Source organism: Oncorhynchus mykiss, chromosome 30 (genome assembly GCF_057628025.1).
Source record: "Oncorhynchus mykiss isolate SJ-2025 chromosome 30, ASM5762802v1, whole genome shotgun sequence".
Taxonomy (NCBI): Eukaryota; Metazoa; Chordata; class Actinopteri; order Salmoniformes; family Salmonidae; genus Oncorhynchus; species Oncorhynchus mykiss.
The window spans coordinates 34463118-34482500 of record NC_143051.1 but is presented as its reverse complement, the minus strand read 5'-3'; the positions used below and the strand labels follow the sequence as shown (position 1 = coordinate 34482500).

The 19383-nt window shown below is 39.0% G+C and overlaps 1 protein-coding gene across 1 annotated transcript in view; it reads left to right on the top strand.

Annotated features, from left to right (window-relative positions):
* LOC110489301 (voltage-dependent calcium channel gamma-7 subunit) overlaps positions 1-17098 on the top strand; it is a 34585-nt gene extending 17487 nt beyond the window's left edge. Inside the window, exons 4-6 of the mRNA XM_036971316.2 lie at positions 10438-10578; positions 13880-14025; positions 15292-17098. Coding sequence (XP_036827211.1) covers positions 10438-10578; positions 13880-14025; positions 15292-15762 — 758 coding nt within the window. The 3' untranslated portion in view covers positions 15763-17098. The remainder of the gene's footprint in view (positions 1-10437; positions 10579-13879; positions 14026-15291) is intronic.
* The last annotated feature ends 2285 nt before the right edge of the window (positions 17099-19383 follow it).

The following is a 19383-nucleotide window of genomic DNA, read 5'->3' as shown; positions in this document are numbered from 1 at the left end:
GCTACAGCATTACAGCTACAACATAACATCTACAGCATAACAGCTACAACATAACAGCTACAACATAACAGCTACAGCATACCAGCTACAACATAACAGCTACAGCATACCAGCTACAACATAACAGCTACAGCATAACAGCTACAACATAACATCTACAGCATAACAGCTACAACATAACAGCTAAAACATAACAGCTACAACATAACAGCTGTAACATAACAGCTACAGCATAACAGCTGCAACATTACAGCTACAGCATAACAGCTACAACATAACAGCTACAGCATACCAGCTACAGCATTACATATACGCCAGAACAGCAACAGTATAACAGCTACAACATAACAGCTACAGCATACCAGCTACAACATTACAGCTACAGCATAACATCTACAGTATAACAGCTACAACATAACAGCTACAGCATAACAGCTAAAACATAACAGCTACAGCATAACAGCTAAAACATAACAGCTACAACATAACAGCTAAAACATAACAGCTACAGCATAACAGCTGTAACATAACAGCTACAGCATAACAGCTGCAACATTACAGCTACAGCATAACAGCTGTAACATAACAGCTACAGCATAACAGCTGCAACATTACAGCAACAGTATAACAGCTACAACATAACAGCTACAGCATACCAGCTACAACATAACAGCTACAGCATAACATCTACAACATAACATCTACAACATAACATCTACAGTATAACAGCTACAGCATAACAGCTACAACATAACAGCTACAGCATACCAGCTACAACATAACAGCTACAGCATAACAGCTACAACATAACATCTACAACATAACAGCTACAGCATAACAGCTACAACATAACAGCTAAAACATAACAGCTAAAACATAACAGCTACAGCATAACAGCTGTAACATAACAGCTACAGCATAACAGCTACAACACAACAGCTACAGCATAACAGCTACAGCTTAACAGCTACAGCATAACAGCTACAACATAACAGCTACAGTATAACAGCTACAGCATAACAGCTACAGCATAACAGCTACAACATAACAGCTACAGCATACCAGCTACAACATAACAGCTACAGCATAACATCTACAACATAACATCTACAGTATAACAGCTACAGCATAACAGCTACAGCATAACAGCTACAACATAACAGCTACAGCATTCCAGCTACAACATAACAGCTACAGCATAACAGCTACAACATAATATCTACAACATAACAGCTACAGCATTAGAGCTACAACATAACAGCTACAGCATAACAGCTACAGCATTACAGATACGACAGAACAGCAACAGTATAACAGCTACAACATAACAGCTACAGTATACCAGCTACAACATAACAGCTACAGCATAACAGCTACAACAGTACATCTACAGTATAACAGCTACAGCATAACAGCTACAACATAAAATCTACAACATAACAGCTACAGCATACATGCTAGAACATAACAAATACAGCATAACAGCTACAACATAACATCTACAGCATAACATCTACAACATAATAGATACAGCATACCAGCTATAACAAAACAGCTACAGCATTAGAGATACAACATAACAGCTACAACATTACAGCTACAGCATTACAAGTTCAACATAACATAAACAGCATAACAGCTACATCATAAAAGCTACAACATAACATCTAGAGCATAGCAGCTACAACATAACATCTACAGCATAACAGCTTCAACATTACAGCTACAACATAACATCTACAGCATACCAGCTACAGCATAACATCTACAACATAACAGCTACAGCATAACAGCTACAGCATTATAGCTACAGAATTACAACAGCAACATAACAGCAACAACATAACAGCTCCAGCATAACAGCTCCAGCATTACAGCTCCAGCATAACAGCTACAACATAATAGCTCCAGCATAACAGCTACAGCATTACAGATACAACATACCAGCTACAACATAGCAGCTACAGCATTACAGCTACAACATATAGGCTACAGCATAACAGCTACAGCATTACATTAACAACATAACAGCTACAACATTACAGCTACAGCATTACAGCTAGCACATTACAGATACAACATAACATCTACAGCATTAGAGCTACAACATAGCATATACTGCATAACAGCTACAGAATTAGAGCTTCAACATAACATCAACAGCATAACAGCTACATCATAACAGCTACAACATAACACCTAGAGCATAGCATCTACAACATGACATCTAGAGCATAACAGCTACAGCATTAGAGCTACAACATGCATCTACAGCATTAGAGCTTCAACATAACATCAACAGCATAACAGCTACAACATAACATCTACCGCATAACAGGTACAGCATAACAGCTACAGCATAACATCTACAACATAACAGCTACAACATAGCAGCTAAAGCATAACAGCTACAACATAACATCTACAACATAACAGCTACTGCATCCCAGCTACAACATAACAGCTACAACATAACAGCTCCAGCATTACAGCTACAGCATTACAGATACGACAGAACAGCAACAGTATAACAGCTACAACATAACAGCTACAGTATACCAGCTACAACATAACAGCTACAGCATACATGCTAGAACATAACAAATACAGCATAACAGCTACAACATAACATCTACAGCATAACATCTACAACATAATAGATACAGCATACCAGCTACAACAAAACAGCTACAGCATTAGAGATACAACATAACAGCTACAACATTACAGCTACAGCATTACAAGTTCAACATAACATAAACAGCATAACAGCTACATCATAAAAGCTACAACATAACATCTAGAGCATAGCAGCTACAACATAACATCTACAGCATAACAGCTTCAACATTACAGCTACAACATAACATCTACAGCATACCAGCTACAGCATAACATCTACAACATAACAGCTACAGCATAACAGCTACAGCATTATAGCTACAGAATTACAACAGCAACATAACAGCAACAACATAACAGCTAGAACATAACAGCTCCAGCATAACAGCTCCAGCATTACAGCTCCAGCATAACAGCTACAACATAATAGCTCCAGCATAACAGCTACAGCATTACAGATACAACATACCAGCTACAACATAGCAGCTACAGCATTACAGCTACAACATATAGGCTACAGCATAACAGCTACAGCATTACATTAACAACATAACAGCTACAACATTACAGCTACAGCATTACAGCTAGCACATTACAGATACAACATAACATCTACAGCATTAGAGCTACAACATAGCATATACTGCATAACAGCTACAGAATTAGAGCTTCAACATAACATCAACAGCATAACAGCTACATCATAACAGCTACAACATAACACCTAGAGCATAGCATCTACAACATGACATCTAGAGCATAACAGCTACAGCATTAGAGCTACAACATGCATCTACAGCATTAGAGCTTCAACATAACATCAACAGCATAACAGCTACAACATAACATCTACCGCATAACAGGTACAGCATAACAGCTACAGCATAACATCTACAACATAACAGCTACAACATAGCAGCTAAAGCATAACAGCTACAACATAACATCTACAACATAACAGCTACTGCATCCCAGCTACAACATAACAGCTACAACATAACAGCTACAGCATTACAGATACAACATAACAGCTACAACATAACAGCTACAACGTATCAGCTACAACATATCAGCTACAACATAACAGCTACAGCATAACAGCTACAACATAACATCTACAACATTACAGCTACAACATAACAGCTACAACATAACAGCGACAGCATTACAGCTACAACATAACACCTACAGCATAACATCTACAACATAACATCTACAGCATAACAGCTACAGCATTACAGCTACAGCATAACATCTACAGCATAACATCTACAACATAACATTTACAACATAACATCTACAGCATAACAGCTACAGCATAACAGTTACAGCATTACAGCTACAGCATTAGAGCTACAACATAACATCAACAGCATAACATCTACAACATAACAGCTACAACATAACAACTACAACATAACATCTACAACATAACAGCTACAACATAGCAGCTACAGCATAACAGCTACAACATAACATCTACAGCATAACAGCTACAACATAACAGCTACAACATAACATCTACAGCATACCAGCTACAACATAACAGCTACAACATAACAGCTACAGCATTACAGCTAAAGCATTACAACAACAACATAACAGCAACAACATAACAGCTACAACATAACAGCTCCAGCATTACAGCTACAGCATTACATATACAACATAACAGCTACAACACAACAGCTACAACATAACAGCTACAGAATTACAGCTACAGCATTACAGCTTCAACATATCAGCTACAGCATAACAGCTACAGCATTACAGATACAACATAACAGCTACAACATAACAGCTACAGCATAACAGCTACAACATAACAGCTACTGCATTACAGCTACAACATAACAACTACAACATAACAGCTACAGCATTACAGCTACAACATAACACCTACATCATAACATCTACAACATAACTTCTAGAGCATAACAGCTACAGCATTAGAGCAACAACATAGCATTTACTGCATAACAGCTACAGCATTAGAGCTACAACATAACATCTACAGCATAACAGCTACAGCATTACAGCTACAACATAACATCTACAGCATAACATCTGCAGCATAACAGCTACAGCATTACAGCTACAACATAACAGCTACAGCATACCAGCTACAGCATTACATATACGCCAGAACAGCAACAGTATAACAGCTACAACATAACAGCTACAGCATACCAGCTACAACATTACAGCTACAGTATAACATCTACAGTATAACAGCTACAACATAACAGCTACAGCATAACAGCTAAAACATAACAGCTACAGCATAACAGCTAAAACATAACAGCTACATCATAACAGCTAAAACATAACAGCTACAGCATAACAGCTACAGCATAACAGCTGCAACATTACAGCTACAGCATAACAGCTGTAACATAACAGCTACAGCATAACAGCTGCAACATTACAGCAACAGTATAACAGCTACAACATAATAGCTACAGCATACCAGCTACAACATAACAGCTACAGCATAACATATACAACATAACATCTACAGTATAACAGCTACAGCATAACAGCTACAACATAACAGCTACAGCATACAAGCTACAACATAACAGCTACAGCATAACAGCTACAACATAACATCTACAACATAACAGCTACAGCATAACAGCTACAACATAACAGCTACAGCATAACAGCTAAAACATAACAGCTACAGCATAACAGCTGTAACATAACAGCTACAGCATAACAGCTACAACACAACAGCTACAGCATAACAGCTACAGCTTAACAGCTACAGCATAACAGCTACAGCATTACAGATACGACAGAACAGCAACAGTATAAGAGCTACAACATAACAGCTACAGCATACCAGCTACAACATAACAGCTACAGCATAACATCTACAACATAACATCTACAGTATAACAGCTACAGCATAACAGCTACAGCATAACAGCTACAACATAACAGCTACAGCATTCCAGCTACAACATAACAGCTACAGCATAACAGCTACAACATAATATCTACAACATAACAGCTACAGCATTAGAGCTACAACATAACAGCTACAGCATAACAGCTACAGCATTACAGATACGACAGAACAGCAACAGTATAACAGCTACAACATAACAGCTACAGTATACCAGCTACAACATAACAGCTACAGCATAACAGCTACAACAGTACATCTACAGTATAACAGCTACAGCATAACAGCTACAACATAAAATCTACAACATAACAGCTACAGCATACATGCTAGAACATAACAAATACAGCATAACAGCTACAACATAACATCTACAGCATTACATCTACAACATAATAGATACAGCATACCAGCTACAACAAAACAGCTACAGCATTACAGATACAACATAACAGCTACAACATTACAGCTACAGCATTACAAGTTCAACATAACATAAACAGCATAACAGCTACATCATAAAAGCTACAACATAACATCTAGAGCATAGCAGCTACAACATAACATCTACAGCATAACAGCTACAACATTACAGCTACAACATAACATCTACAGCATACCAGCTACAGCATAACATCTACAACATAACTGCTACAGCATAACAGCTACAGCATTATAGCTACAGCATTACAACAGCAACATAACAGCAACAACATAACAGCTAGAACATAACAGCTCCAGCATAACAGCTCCAGCATTACAGCTCCAGCATAACAGCTACAACATAATAGCTCCAGCATAACAGCTACAGCATTACAGATACAACATAACAGCTACAACATAGCAGCTACAGCATTACAGCTACAACATATAGGCTACAGCATAACAGCTACAGCATTACATTAACAACATAACAGCTACAACATTACAGCTACAGCATTACAGCTAGCACATTACAGATACAACATAACATCTACAGCATTAGAGCTACAACATAGCATATACTGCATAACAGCTACAGAATTAGAGCTTCAACATAACATCAACAGCGTAACAGCTACATCATAACAGCTACAACATAACACCTAGAGCATAGCATCTACAACATGACATCTAGAGCATAACAGCTACAGCACTAGAGCTACAACATGCATCTACAGCATTAGAGCTTCAATATAACATCAACAGCATAACAGCTACAACATAACATCTACCGCATAACAGGTACAGCATAACAGCTACAGCATAACATCTACAACATAACAGCTACAACATAGCAGCTACAGCATAACAGCTACAACATAACATCTACAACATAACAGCTACTGCATCCCAGCTACAACATAACAGCTACAACATAACAGCTCCAGCATTACAGCTACAGCATTACAGATACAACATAACAGCTACAACATAACAGCTAAACATAACAGCTACAGAATTACAGCTACTGCATTACTGCGTCAACATATCAGCTACAGCATAACAGCTACAGCATTACAGATACAACATAACAGCTACAACATAACAGCTACAACATAACAGCTACAACGTATCAGCTACAACATATCAGCTACAACATAACAGCTACAGCATAACAGCTACAGCATAACAGCTACAACATAACATCTACAGCATTACAGCTACAACATAACAGCTACAACATAACAGCGACAGCATTACAGCTACAACATAACACCTACAGCATAACATCTACAACATAACTTCTAGAGCATAACAGCTACAACATAACAGCTACAGCATAACAGCTACAACATAACATCTAGAGCATATAAGCTACAACATAACATCTACAGCATAACAGCTACAGCATTACAGCTACAGCATAACATCTACAGCATAACATCTACAACATAACATTTACAACATAACATCTACAGCATAACAGCTACAGCATAACAGTTACAGCATTACATCTACAGCATTAGAGCTTCAACATAACATCAACAGCATAACATCTACAACATAACAGCTACAACATAACAACTACAACATAACATCTACAACATAACAGCTACAACATAGCAGCTACAGCATAACAGCTACAACATAACATCTACAGCATAACAGCTACAACATAACAGCTACAACATAACATCTACAGCATACCAGCTACAACATAACAGCTACAACATAACAGCTACAGCATTACAGCTACAGCATTACAACAACAACATAACAGCAACAACATAACAGCTACAACATAACAGCTCCAGCATTACAGCTACAGCATTACATATACAACATAACAGCTACAACACAACAGCTACAACATAACAGCTACAGAATTACAGCTACAGCATTACAGCTTCAACATATCAGCTACAGCATAACAGCTACAGCATTACAGATACAACATAACAGCTACAACATAACAGCTACAGCATAACAGCTACAACATAACAGCTACTGCATTACAGCTACAACATAACAGCTACAACATAACAGCTACAGCATTACAGCTACAACATAACACCTACATCATAACATCTACAACATAACTTCTAGAGCATAACAGCTACAGCATTAGAGCAACAACATAGCATTTACTGCATAACAGCTACAGCATTAGAGCTACAACATAACATCTACAGCATAACAGCTACAGCATTACAGCTACAACATAACATCTACAGCATAACATCTGCAACATAACAGCTACAGCATTACAGCTACAACATAACATCTAGAGCATAACAGCTACAGCATTAGAGCTACAACATAACATCAACAGCATAACAGCTACATCATAATAGCTACAACATAACATCCAGAGCATAGCAGCTACAACATAACATCTACAGCATAACATCTACAGAATTACAGCTACAACATAACATCTACAGCATAACAGCTACAACATAACAGCTACAGCATAACATCTACAACATAACAGCTACAGCATAACAGCTACAGCATAACATCTACAACATAACAGCTACAGCATAACAGCTACAACATAACAACTACAGCATTACAACAACAACATAACATCAACAGCACAACAGCTACATCATAACAGCTACAACATAACATCTAGAGCGTAGCAGCTACAACATAGCATCTACAGCATAACAGCTACAGCATAACATCTACAGCATAACAGCTACAACATAGCAGCTACAGCATAACAGCTACAACATAACATCTACAGCATAACAGCTACAACATAACAGCTACAACATAACATCTTCAGCATACCAGCTACAACATAACAGCTACAACATAACAGTTACAGCATTATAGCTACAGCATTACAACAACAACATAACAGCAACATCATAACAGCTACAACATAACATTTAGAGCATACCATCTACAACATAACATCTACAGCATAACTGCTACAACATAGCAGCTACAGCATAACAGCTACAACATAACATCTACAGCATAACAGCTACAACATAACAGCTACAACATAACATCTACAGCATACCAGCTACAACATAACAGCTACAGCATTATAGCTACAGCATTACAACAACAACATAACAGCTACAGCATAACAGCTACAGCATTACAACAACAACATAACAGCTACAACATAACAGCTCCAGCATAACAGCTACAGCATTACAGATACAATATAACAGCTACAGAATTACAGCTACAGCATTACATCTTCAACATATCAGCTACAGCATAACAGCTACAGCATTGCAGCTACATTATTACATCTACAGCATAACAGTTACAACATAACAGCTACAACATAACAGCTACAGTATAACAGCTACAGCATTACAGCTACAGCATAACAGCTACAACATAACAGCTCCAGCATAACAGCTACAGCATTACATATACAACATAACAGCTACAACATAACAGCTACAGAATTACAGCTACAGCATTACAGATACAACATATCAGCTACAGCATAACAGCTACAGCATTACAGCTACAGCATTGCAGCTAAAGCATTACAACTACAGCATAACAGCTACAACATAACAGCTACATTATTACATCTACAGCATTACAGCTACAACATTACAGCTATATCATAACAGCTATATCATAACAGCTACATCATAACAGCTACATTATTACATCTACAACATAACAGCTACATCATAACAGCTACATCATAACAGCTACATCATATCAGCTACACCATAACAGCTACAGCATAACAGCTACAGCATAACAGCTACAACATAACAGCTACAGCATAACTTCTACATCATGACAACTACAGCATAACATCTACAACATAACAGCTACAACGTAACAGCTACAGCACAACAGCTACAACATAACTGCTACAGCATGACAGCTACAACGTAACACCTACAGCGTAACAGCTACAACATAACAGCTACAGCATGACAGCTACATATTGACAGCTACAGCATAACATCTACATCATAACAGCTACAGCGTAACACCTACAGCATAACATCTCCAGCATAACATCTACAACATAACAGCTACAACATAACATCTAACACATAACATCTACAACATAATAGCTACAACATAATATCTACAGCATAACAGCTACAGCACAACAGCTACAACAATACATCTACAACATAACAGCTACAAATCATTCACATACTTGTATACCAGTTTAGAACATTAATTTTTGTTCAATGTGTTATGTATAGTGCATTCATTTATTTATGAACTTAATTATTCATAAATAGAGGAAGAGTATAACAGAAAGCATTTTCCACTGAATGCAGCTTAAATTTCATTATCCCAATGGGACACTGAAACTTGGTTTAAAACGATGTAAGGAATGTTGAATCTTTTGACTATGTTTGATTTTTTTCAATTTAATTGTTTTACTTAACTCTCCCTCCTCTCAATATATCTTTCTCTCTTCTTCTGTCTTTCTCTCATCCTGTTTCCTTCTATCCTTTCATCAGAGATGGTACGGACAGCCACGCCGTTCCCCATGGTGTCGCTGCTCTTCGTCTTCACTGCCTTCGTCATCAGTAACATTGGACACATCCGGCCACAGCGCACCATCCTGGCCTTCATCTCCGGAATCTTCTTTATCCTCTCAGGTACGGAGCCACATGCTTTTTTATGATGAAAGGAAATTAAGTTTCCCATTGGCTGTTGTTTTAATGATGTTCAGTATTTAAGATACTTATTGGTGGATGAGAGCTGCCAATGGTATGTAAAGTTGGTTCTGTGTGGTTTGGGTCTGGAACCCCCCCTGATTGGTTGTTGGTTTAGTGGCTTGGCTGACAGCATATCCTGATCCACAGTTGTCTATAAGATTACATCAGTTTCTATTTGGGGGTATTGCAGATCTTGCTCACAGATGCTAGCCTAGCATGAGATGCTGCTGACAGAGCAGTTATGTGCCCATCTTGTCCTTATTACATGTCACTGACCTGCAGCAGTGAACGATTGTACTGACTCAAGCTCAAATTGAATAAGTAATGGTTTTCTAGTAGTTAACTCAATGAAGGTATTTTTTGTGTAAATATTGAATTATAAATGTGCTTTCCTGTATTATACAGAAAGTATTCAGACCCTTTGACTTTTTCCATATTTTGTTACATTAAAGCCTTGTTCTAAAATTGATTAAATCATCAATCTACATTCAATACCCCATAATGACAAAGGAAATACAGGTTTTTAGACATTTTTGAAAATGTATTAAAAATATAAAACTGAAATATCAATTTACAGAGGTATTCAGACCCTTTACTCAGTACTTTGTTGAAAAACCTTTGGCAGTGATTACAGCCTCGAGTGTTCGAACTCATGGCTTGGTTTTTGCTCTGACATGCACTGTCAACTGTGGGACCTTGTAGCGACAGGTGTGTGCCTTTCCAAATCATATCCAATCAATTGAATTTACCACAGGTGAACTGGAAACAGGTTGCACCTGAGCTCAATTTCTAGTCTCATACCAAAGGGTTTCAATACTTATAAGGTATTTCTGTTTTTTTTAAATTTGCCAACATTTAAAAAAAACTATTTTCACTTTGTCATATGGGGTATTGTGTGTAGATTGATGAGGAATTGTTTTTATATAATCCATTTTAGAATAAGGCTTTAACGTAACAAAATGTGGAAAAAGACAAGGGGTCTGAATACTTTCCGAATACACTGTACTTATGCTAAAATGTGTATTCTATTTTCTATTCTACTGAGCCATTTACTTTATGTTCATATTATTATATTTTATATTTTATTATTTATTTTTGTTGTTGAATAGGCAAGAAGGAACAGGCAAGTAAGCATTTAGTTTGACTAATAAAACTTGAAACTTGACATTCTGGGCTGTGAATTGAGAAAAAAACCCGTTAAATATTGTAAAATCACAACAGCTTCAGATAATGGGTCCCAAGAAACGACTTGAGAAATTGACTGGACTTGAGAAATATTGAGTTTGTTGTTGTTATTCACTCTGTTTCTTTGAAGCCATTTGAACAAACGGACAACTCTATAGATGCTCAGCGTGGCATTGTTCTCAATGTCTTTGCCCCTAGAAAAGATGTTATGGTTGCCCATTAATTCAATTTCATTAACATTCCACAACACAAAATATAGAAAATGTAACGTTCTCACACCCTGATTCAAGATCAGGATCATACATCCTAACCCAAACCATTCTGAAAAAACAGAATGGAAGTCACAAACTGGCTCCGGTGCAGCCTGCCTTTCTTCAGAGAGGGATAGCTCTCTGTTCTGTGTTTTCTAGCACACCCATTCAGAATGGCTGACTTCTGCCGAGAGGGAAGCAGGCGAGGAGCTAGCAGCAGCTAACCACCGATCCCCCTGCTGAGACAGTAAGGGGGAGCCAGGTCACTGGTTCCCAGGAGCTTCGGTCGCTGCCACTGCAGCTGCTGTTACTGCTGCCTGCTGGAGCCTGCTGCCTGAATCTCCTGCTGTTGTTTTTGTGGTGCTGGTCAGGGCTGATTATGTAGTGGGGCTGTTGTGCTGGTTAATGGTGGTGGAGGGTTTTGGGGTCAGAGGCTGCAGAAGCCGAGGCTGGCTGGCTGGGGAAAACCACTGACACAGAGTTTAATGGGGTTTTCTTTCTCTTCCATCACTCCGCTTCTATTTTGTCCTCGTTTATCGCAAATTCGCAGGCATGCAGGCGGTGGTTGAGATTTGGTTTCCATTTAGAAAGTATAATAAGGCTAATTTATTCAAAATAATGAATAATGAAAATGTGGTTAAAGAAATGGTCTTGTGGATTTTCTTATTCAGTTGTTTTATTGTTGTTTTTTAATGCGTCAGGGGAAATGTGCTCAAATGTTTGGCCATGCGAGCTCTTTTCAGTGTGAAGGCAGAATGATGTAGCAACAATGGTGGCTGTCGGAAGGCTATCTGAGCAAACAATTGAGATACTGCGGTTATTTTCAGCAGTAGCGCTAATTTAGCTAGTCTGGTGTACTACAGCTGTGGTACTCATATTTGTAGTAGTAGCAATGTATCATAATCACGTTTTACTATCTATAATGTATGATTCTTGTTTTCATAAAATAACACTCTCATAAAAAAACACATTTCACTTTGACCTGCATTGTTGTGAAAACAAAAAGATTTTCACTGTACCCTGTAATCACACCTGCAACCCTGTACATGTTACTATTAAACTTTAAATCTAAATAATACCTGGAATTCTACCTAGAACCAAAAAGGGTTCTTTAAAGGGTTCTTTTTAGGTTCTAGATAGCACCTTTTTTTCTAAGAGTGTAGGCCACATACTGTCCCACTTTCAGGTCTGTCTTGCCCTCTATGTCAAGGGGATCTATTTGGATGCCAAGACAATAAGCAGTCAGAAATGTACTCGTATAAAATAATACTATGTCTCTCCACCTTTCTTTTCATCTCAACCTCTCTCCCTCCATCTTACTCACTGTGTATCCTGCTGTCTCCAAATCTCTCTCTCGCTCTCCCTACTACCCACCATCCCCTTCATGTTCACACTCTCTGACCCATTCCCCCACCCACTCTCGCCCCTGGCGTTTGTCCCTCCCCTCCTCCCTTCCGCTCTCTTTCCTCCACCCTTCTCTCTCTCATTCTCACTTATGATTCCTCATCACCCTTTCTCTCTCGCTCACTGTTTGCTATAATCTCCTCAACACTGCGCACTCCCTCTCTCCCCTTCTCCATTCTTTCTCTCTCTCCTCTTCCTCTCTCCCCCCTCCACTGGCTCGCCGCTACTCCCCTCCTCCTTTCTCTCCCCTCTTCTACCCCTCTCTCCATTCCATCTCCTTCTTTCCACTACTCCTTCTCGTGTCTTTCTCTGCCTCTATGCCCCTCATTGCCTCTTTTTTCGCTCCATGCTTTCTCTTTCCCTCCCTTTTTCTCTCCACCCCGTCCTCTCCTCCTTCTCAGGGCTGAGCCTGGTGGTGGGCCTGGTCCTCTACATCAGCAGCATCAACGACGAGGTGATGAACCGGCCACGTGAGCCCGAGCACTTCTTCCACTACCACTACGGCTGGTCCTTCGCCTTCGCTGCCAGCTCCTTCCTCCTCAAAGAGGTCAGCACACCTGTCCACCTGCCAGCGTAGCGCCCGACCACTAACTATGAACCCCTGCTAACTGCTAACCGACTAGCTTAGTGCTTCACTGTTAGGACCCCCACCCCCAACTCGCATCAATATTCATAAATGTTAGTAGCGCACACTTTAGGGCGACAGCTCTGTCACAGCGGCAGCTTAAAAACGCTGCTGTTGTCACATGAATATACAGTTCGCTGGAGGGCTTTTCTTTTTTTTTTCCAGACCCTCTGCAGTGGCAGGAGGAAGAGGAGGGGGAATAGCGCTTAGCATTGGCGTTGACGTGCTCAAGTTTCAAGGATGTTGTACTAAGATGTCAGCGATGAATAGTGGATGAGGATGTAAATGTTTGTGTCTGCTGTTTGGCGCAACATTGCATTTTTGATAACGAGTTATTACACAGAGGAGTGGTTTGAGCCCTGTTATGCCTTCAGAGGGTTGTGCATCATAGAGACATATTCCACAGTTGAAAATAACTCACGCATGTAATGTTATAAAAATGTTTAGTATTTATGTTCATTCAAAACATTGTGTTGCTCTTTCAGGATGCTACATTACATCCTGTTGTATTGCGTTGTTATTAAAGGCACAGTGCAGTCAAATACGTGATGTACCTGTGTTTTATATATATTCTTCCATACTGTGAAATTGTGAAAATTATTATAAAGCACTTTTAGTGTAAGAGCTGTTTGAAAAGACTGCTAGAAAGGTCTGCCTGTTTTGGAGTTTATAGACCATTAATTAAGACAGTTTCAAACCTCTCTGCCAATAGTAGCTAGTTTTCAGTATTCCCTTCCTAACTCAGACCACTCCCAGACAGTCCTAAGAAAATCCTTGAATGAGAAATGTATCTTTGCTAAAAAGCTATTTCTGTTTTTTCTTGACCATTTTAATTGAAAACAATCACTGTGCTATACAATTACTACTATTACTATTTCTACTTTAATTGAAAAAAGTCACAGTAAGGTTTTTCATCGTTACCCAGACATGATTTGATATTGAGATAAAAACGGCTGCATTGGACCTTTAAATGTTCCAGTGTTTGTTGTGTTTCATAGTCCAATACTGTATGTCATTTTTATATAATATATATATTTTTTATTTAGGCTTCTTTTTGCTGTGGTTCATAGTGTGCCTGATGTATGACGGCCAAATGTGTCACTTATCACTTCTTTGTGAAGGTGTTTCATGTCATGTAGTAATATGAGCCATGGTATCTCATATTGTGCTTGCGCTGCTCTCTCCCAGGGCGCCGGGGTGATGTCAGTGTACCTATTCATGAAGCGCTACGCCGAGGAGGAGATGTACCGGCCCCACCCGTCCCTCTACCGCCCCCGCCTGTCCGAGTGCAGCGACTACAGCGGCCAGTACCTTCACCCCGAGTCGTGGCCTCCTCCGCAGAGGGGCCGCAGCGCGTCTGAGGTCTCCAGTGACATCTCCATCCAGCTGAACCAGACGCCCCCGCCGCCCAAGGGCAGCTCCCAGCAACAGCAGCAGGCCCCGTCCTCTGGCCCCTCCTCGGGCGCCAGCTACCAGCAGTCCTCCTCCTCCTACCCCCACCACACCATGTCCTCCCACCCCCTCCACTCCAGCCACCACACCATGTCCTCTCACCCCAGCGGGCCTCCTCCCCAGTCCATGCCCATGGCCATGCCCCCCTCTGCCCAGCCCCCTCCCCGCTACCACCAACACATGCGCATGAGTGCCTCGCCATGTTAGAAGGGGGGAATGAGTGAGGGGGGTAGACAGAGTGGGGGTTGCTCTGTTGTACGCGCAACACACAGAGACAGATGCAAACACACACGCACATACACACACCCAAACACACAGATGCACGCATGAAGAGTGTGGGAGGAGAGATGGAAGCGAGGATGAGAGAAGGAGATTTAGGAGATCAAGAGAAAGAAGGGAATGAACGAGGGAAAGAGAACGAGGTGGGCGGAGGATGATTTAAAATGTGTGCTGTGCCTCAGATGAAGACAGACATTTTAGCAAACTTTCAGAGAGAGGGAGGAAACGAGAGAGGGGGGGATATGATAATTATTTACACAATAAGAAAAAGAGGGAGGAAAGGTATGGGGGGCTGTAAAAAAAAGAGTGCTGCTGTTTCAGAAGAATACACATTAGATGCATTTCAAGCACTAACACACACAAGAATCAAGGACACATTGTATATGCATAGAGATTTATACTTAAACTGTATAGACATTTTTCTTTAAGTGCTGGGAAAACAAATGTTGAAAAATTAACCATGTTTGTCTTTCATGAGATGTGTATTACTGTATGATTAGGTCTATCATTGTATTAATTGTATTGTTTGTATTTGAGAGGCATTGTTGGATGAATGTTCCCATAGACTTCTGAAGATCATTCAAGATGGTTCTGTGACTCAAACTGTACATATTGTAACATATCAGATTCTCCTCTGCAGTTAGCATTCTTCTACTATACATGTCCAGGTCGCAGGCTTCAGCATCCGTTTTGGAATCCATAAAAACACTTGAATTTTTGTTGTTATGTTTTTGACTAAAATGTCATGGTAACAAAGAAAATCCATAACTTTCCATCATTTATAAATATTTACGACTGAGAATATATTAAAAAAAAATTAAAAAACATATTTTACTACCAAGAATGAGAGCATATTTGCAGATCCCGCGAGGCTTAGGATCTTCCTTTGATTGCTAATTAGCTTGAGTGTTCATATTCTGTAGCACATGGCTGATTACCAGTAGAGTCTTCTCTTTATAGTTACCAGAAGAGCTTCCCATTTAGCTATGGAGTAGATTGATGAAGTAAAGGCTGTGTTTGTTTTGAAATGTTTACTTTTCTCCTTCTGACTGTGACTGGGTTTATATAATACATGCTGCCTATGTAGCCTACCCACTGTACTACATGTTTACATTCTATTCTATGTGTATTGGTATACTTATAGTAAATGTAACACACACACACACACACACCAGCTTCAACAGTCCTGCTATAACTACAATTACTACTACTACTACTATTTCTACTACTAATATCAAAATAAAGATTGTGGCCATTATCATTAGCTATGTTTATAAACATTTGTATTATAATAATAATGCCAGTAAATGCAACACGACAACTTATAAAACCATACATGAGGATGTGAAAGAAAGAAAGGGGTTACTATGAGTTCAACATGGTCGAATATAAAGCACAGAAATATATTTCAAGACAGCGTCTATGTCAGTGAGAGCACAGACAGCATCTATGTAAACGAGAGCAAAACATGGCCAATGGGTCTCTGTACCACCCTCTAGTGCTGTTGCTGTGAGTCTGATAGCTCTGCATCCGGGTTGAACGTTTGTATCATGACATGCACACTTTTGTAGCGAACAAGACCGATAGCAATTCCTGACTTGGGGATAGATTTATAACAAAGTCTTGCAATATCGCAGTACAAATAGTGAACAAATCCCACTAGACATTGAATTGCATTCCAATTGTTTTCCTAATAAGATGTGATTGTTTTTCACGAATTCCAGATCTTTTCCTGCAATCAGATAACTTGATCAAATGTTTTTTAATATTTATATTGTTCATTATGTAGCAGATGCACATACACATGTGATGGAAGGTAGTATTATTTAGTTTGGGACCCAGGACAGTGATGTACAGCCTATAATAGACTATAGAGTCAAATATATGAATTCAATATCAAAGAACAGGACTGGCTCCTGCTGGAGAGAAAGTGATAAGATAACTAATATTTGTAGCTTGTTCTATAATCATAACAGGTAGAATAGCGTATTGATGTAGTTGTATTAAAGCTATAGTGTAATATATATATTTATATATAAAATATAAGCCTATTATAGGCCGATTATTATTTGGTGTGAGAGGTTGATTAATTGAAAGAGAGAAAGAGGGAGAGAGCGAGAGGGAGAAAGAGGTGACAAGGGTAGCTATAAGAATTGTTTAAATCAAATGCTAAAACTATTTTGTATTTTGTCAACGAAGTATTATCCTCTGTTGTTTTTCCTCATTAAACTACTCTGTTAAATTGAGGTTTGCTTTCAGAGAGCCATATGGCTTCACTAGCCAATGAATGTTAGTTCATGTGAAGTTGAGGACGATTGGGGTTTTCTGTAGCTAAAGTAAGAATCTGTTTTTTTCTCCACGTTTGCCTTTTTTTCCCCCAACTGTTCATTGATTTCCTTAGGCTTCTTTTTATTGCCTTCACTTCTTCCTCCTCTCGCTTTCCATCCCCTCATATATGACTACCTTTTGAACTTTATTGATCATTTGTCTTGGTTTGTTTCTCAAATCCCCATTAATGTAATGTCTCTTCTCTTTGCAGGCATCGTTTCTCAACTCATTCTTGATTTCTTTATTCTTTTTGTAATGGCGCTCTCTTAGAATCTGTCTTTGAGCTTATTCAAATGAACTGTGCCTAACAACAGTAGCAGAGATTAAAGCTATTCATTATTATTAGGAATATTAAATGATAATTATTATTGTTGTTACTTACTATTATTATTAGTGTAAATATGTTACCCATATTTACAACAAAATCAATGGTACTATTTAGTAGTAATAATGACAATAATGCCATTTTCTTTTTGCTAAGCAATGCACTAATGAATCTGAGCGATTATTCATACCTGAGAACATGAATAATGTTATGCCTGGGGTTGTTGAGTAACATGTCATTGTTCTATAGCTATTGAATAAATCCTAGGGGTAAATCTGTGTGTGTGCTTAATGTTTGTGGTCAGATGTCTTTCCGGTTTTTGACTGCACACACAATGTCACACACACACACACTTGCAAGAACCTACCGCTGATGTCAGGAACTTTTAGAGCTGAAAAGATCAACATGGCTAAACTATATTGAGGTGAAATCCTGTTTGCACACTGGTGTAGAGAATGAATAGCAGGACTGGAGATTGACATGCTGACATATTTTATATAGCTTGGTAATGCCCACTGCTTTTGTGTGTTAATTCAAAGCTCTACTTATTCAAGGCCATAAGAAATGTATCAGTTCCTTTTGTGTGTGTGTGTGTGTGTGTGTGTGTGTGTGTGTGTGTGTGTGTGTGTGTGTGTGTGTGTGTGTGTGTGTGTGTGTGTGTGTGTGTGTGTGTGTGTGTGTGCGCGCGCGCAGGGGCGGACTAGTAAAAATGTGTTACCTTTTAATGTTCCATGAACACAGCCAGTCTTGATGTTTTAATCTGATTGTCAAACAAATCACTTAAAAAAGGAGGTTACCTTCACACGTTCATCCAAAATAATTCCAGCATCCAAACTTTGAATTGTGCACCACCAACTTTCCTTCAATTCGCATGGCTGAAACTATCTCACCGGAGA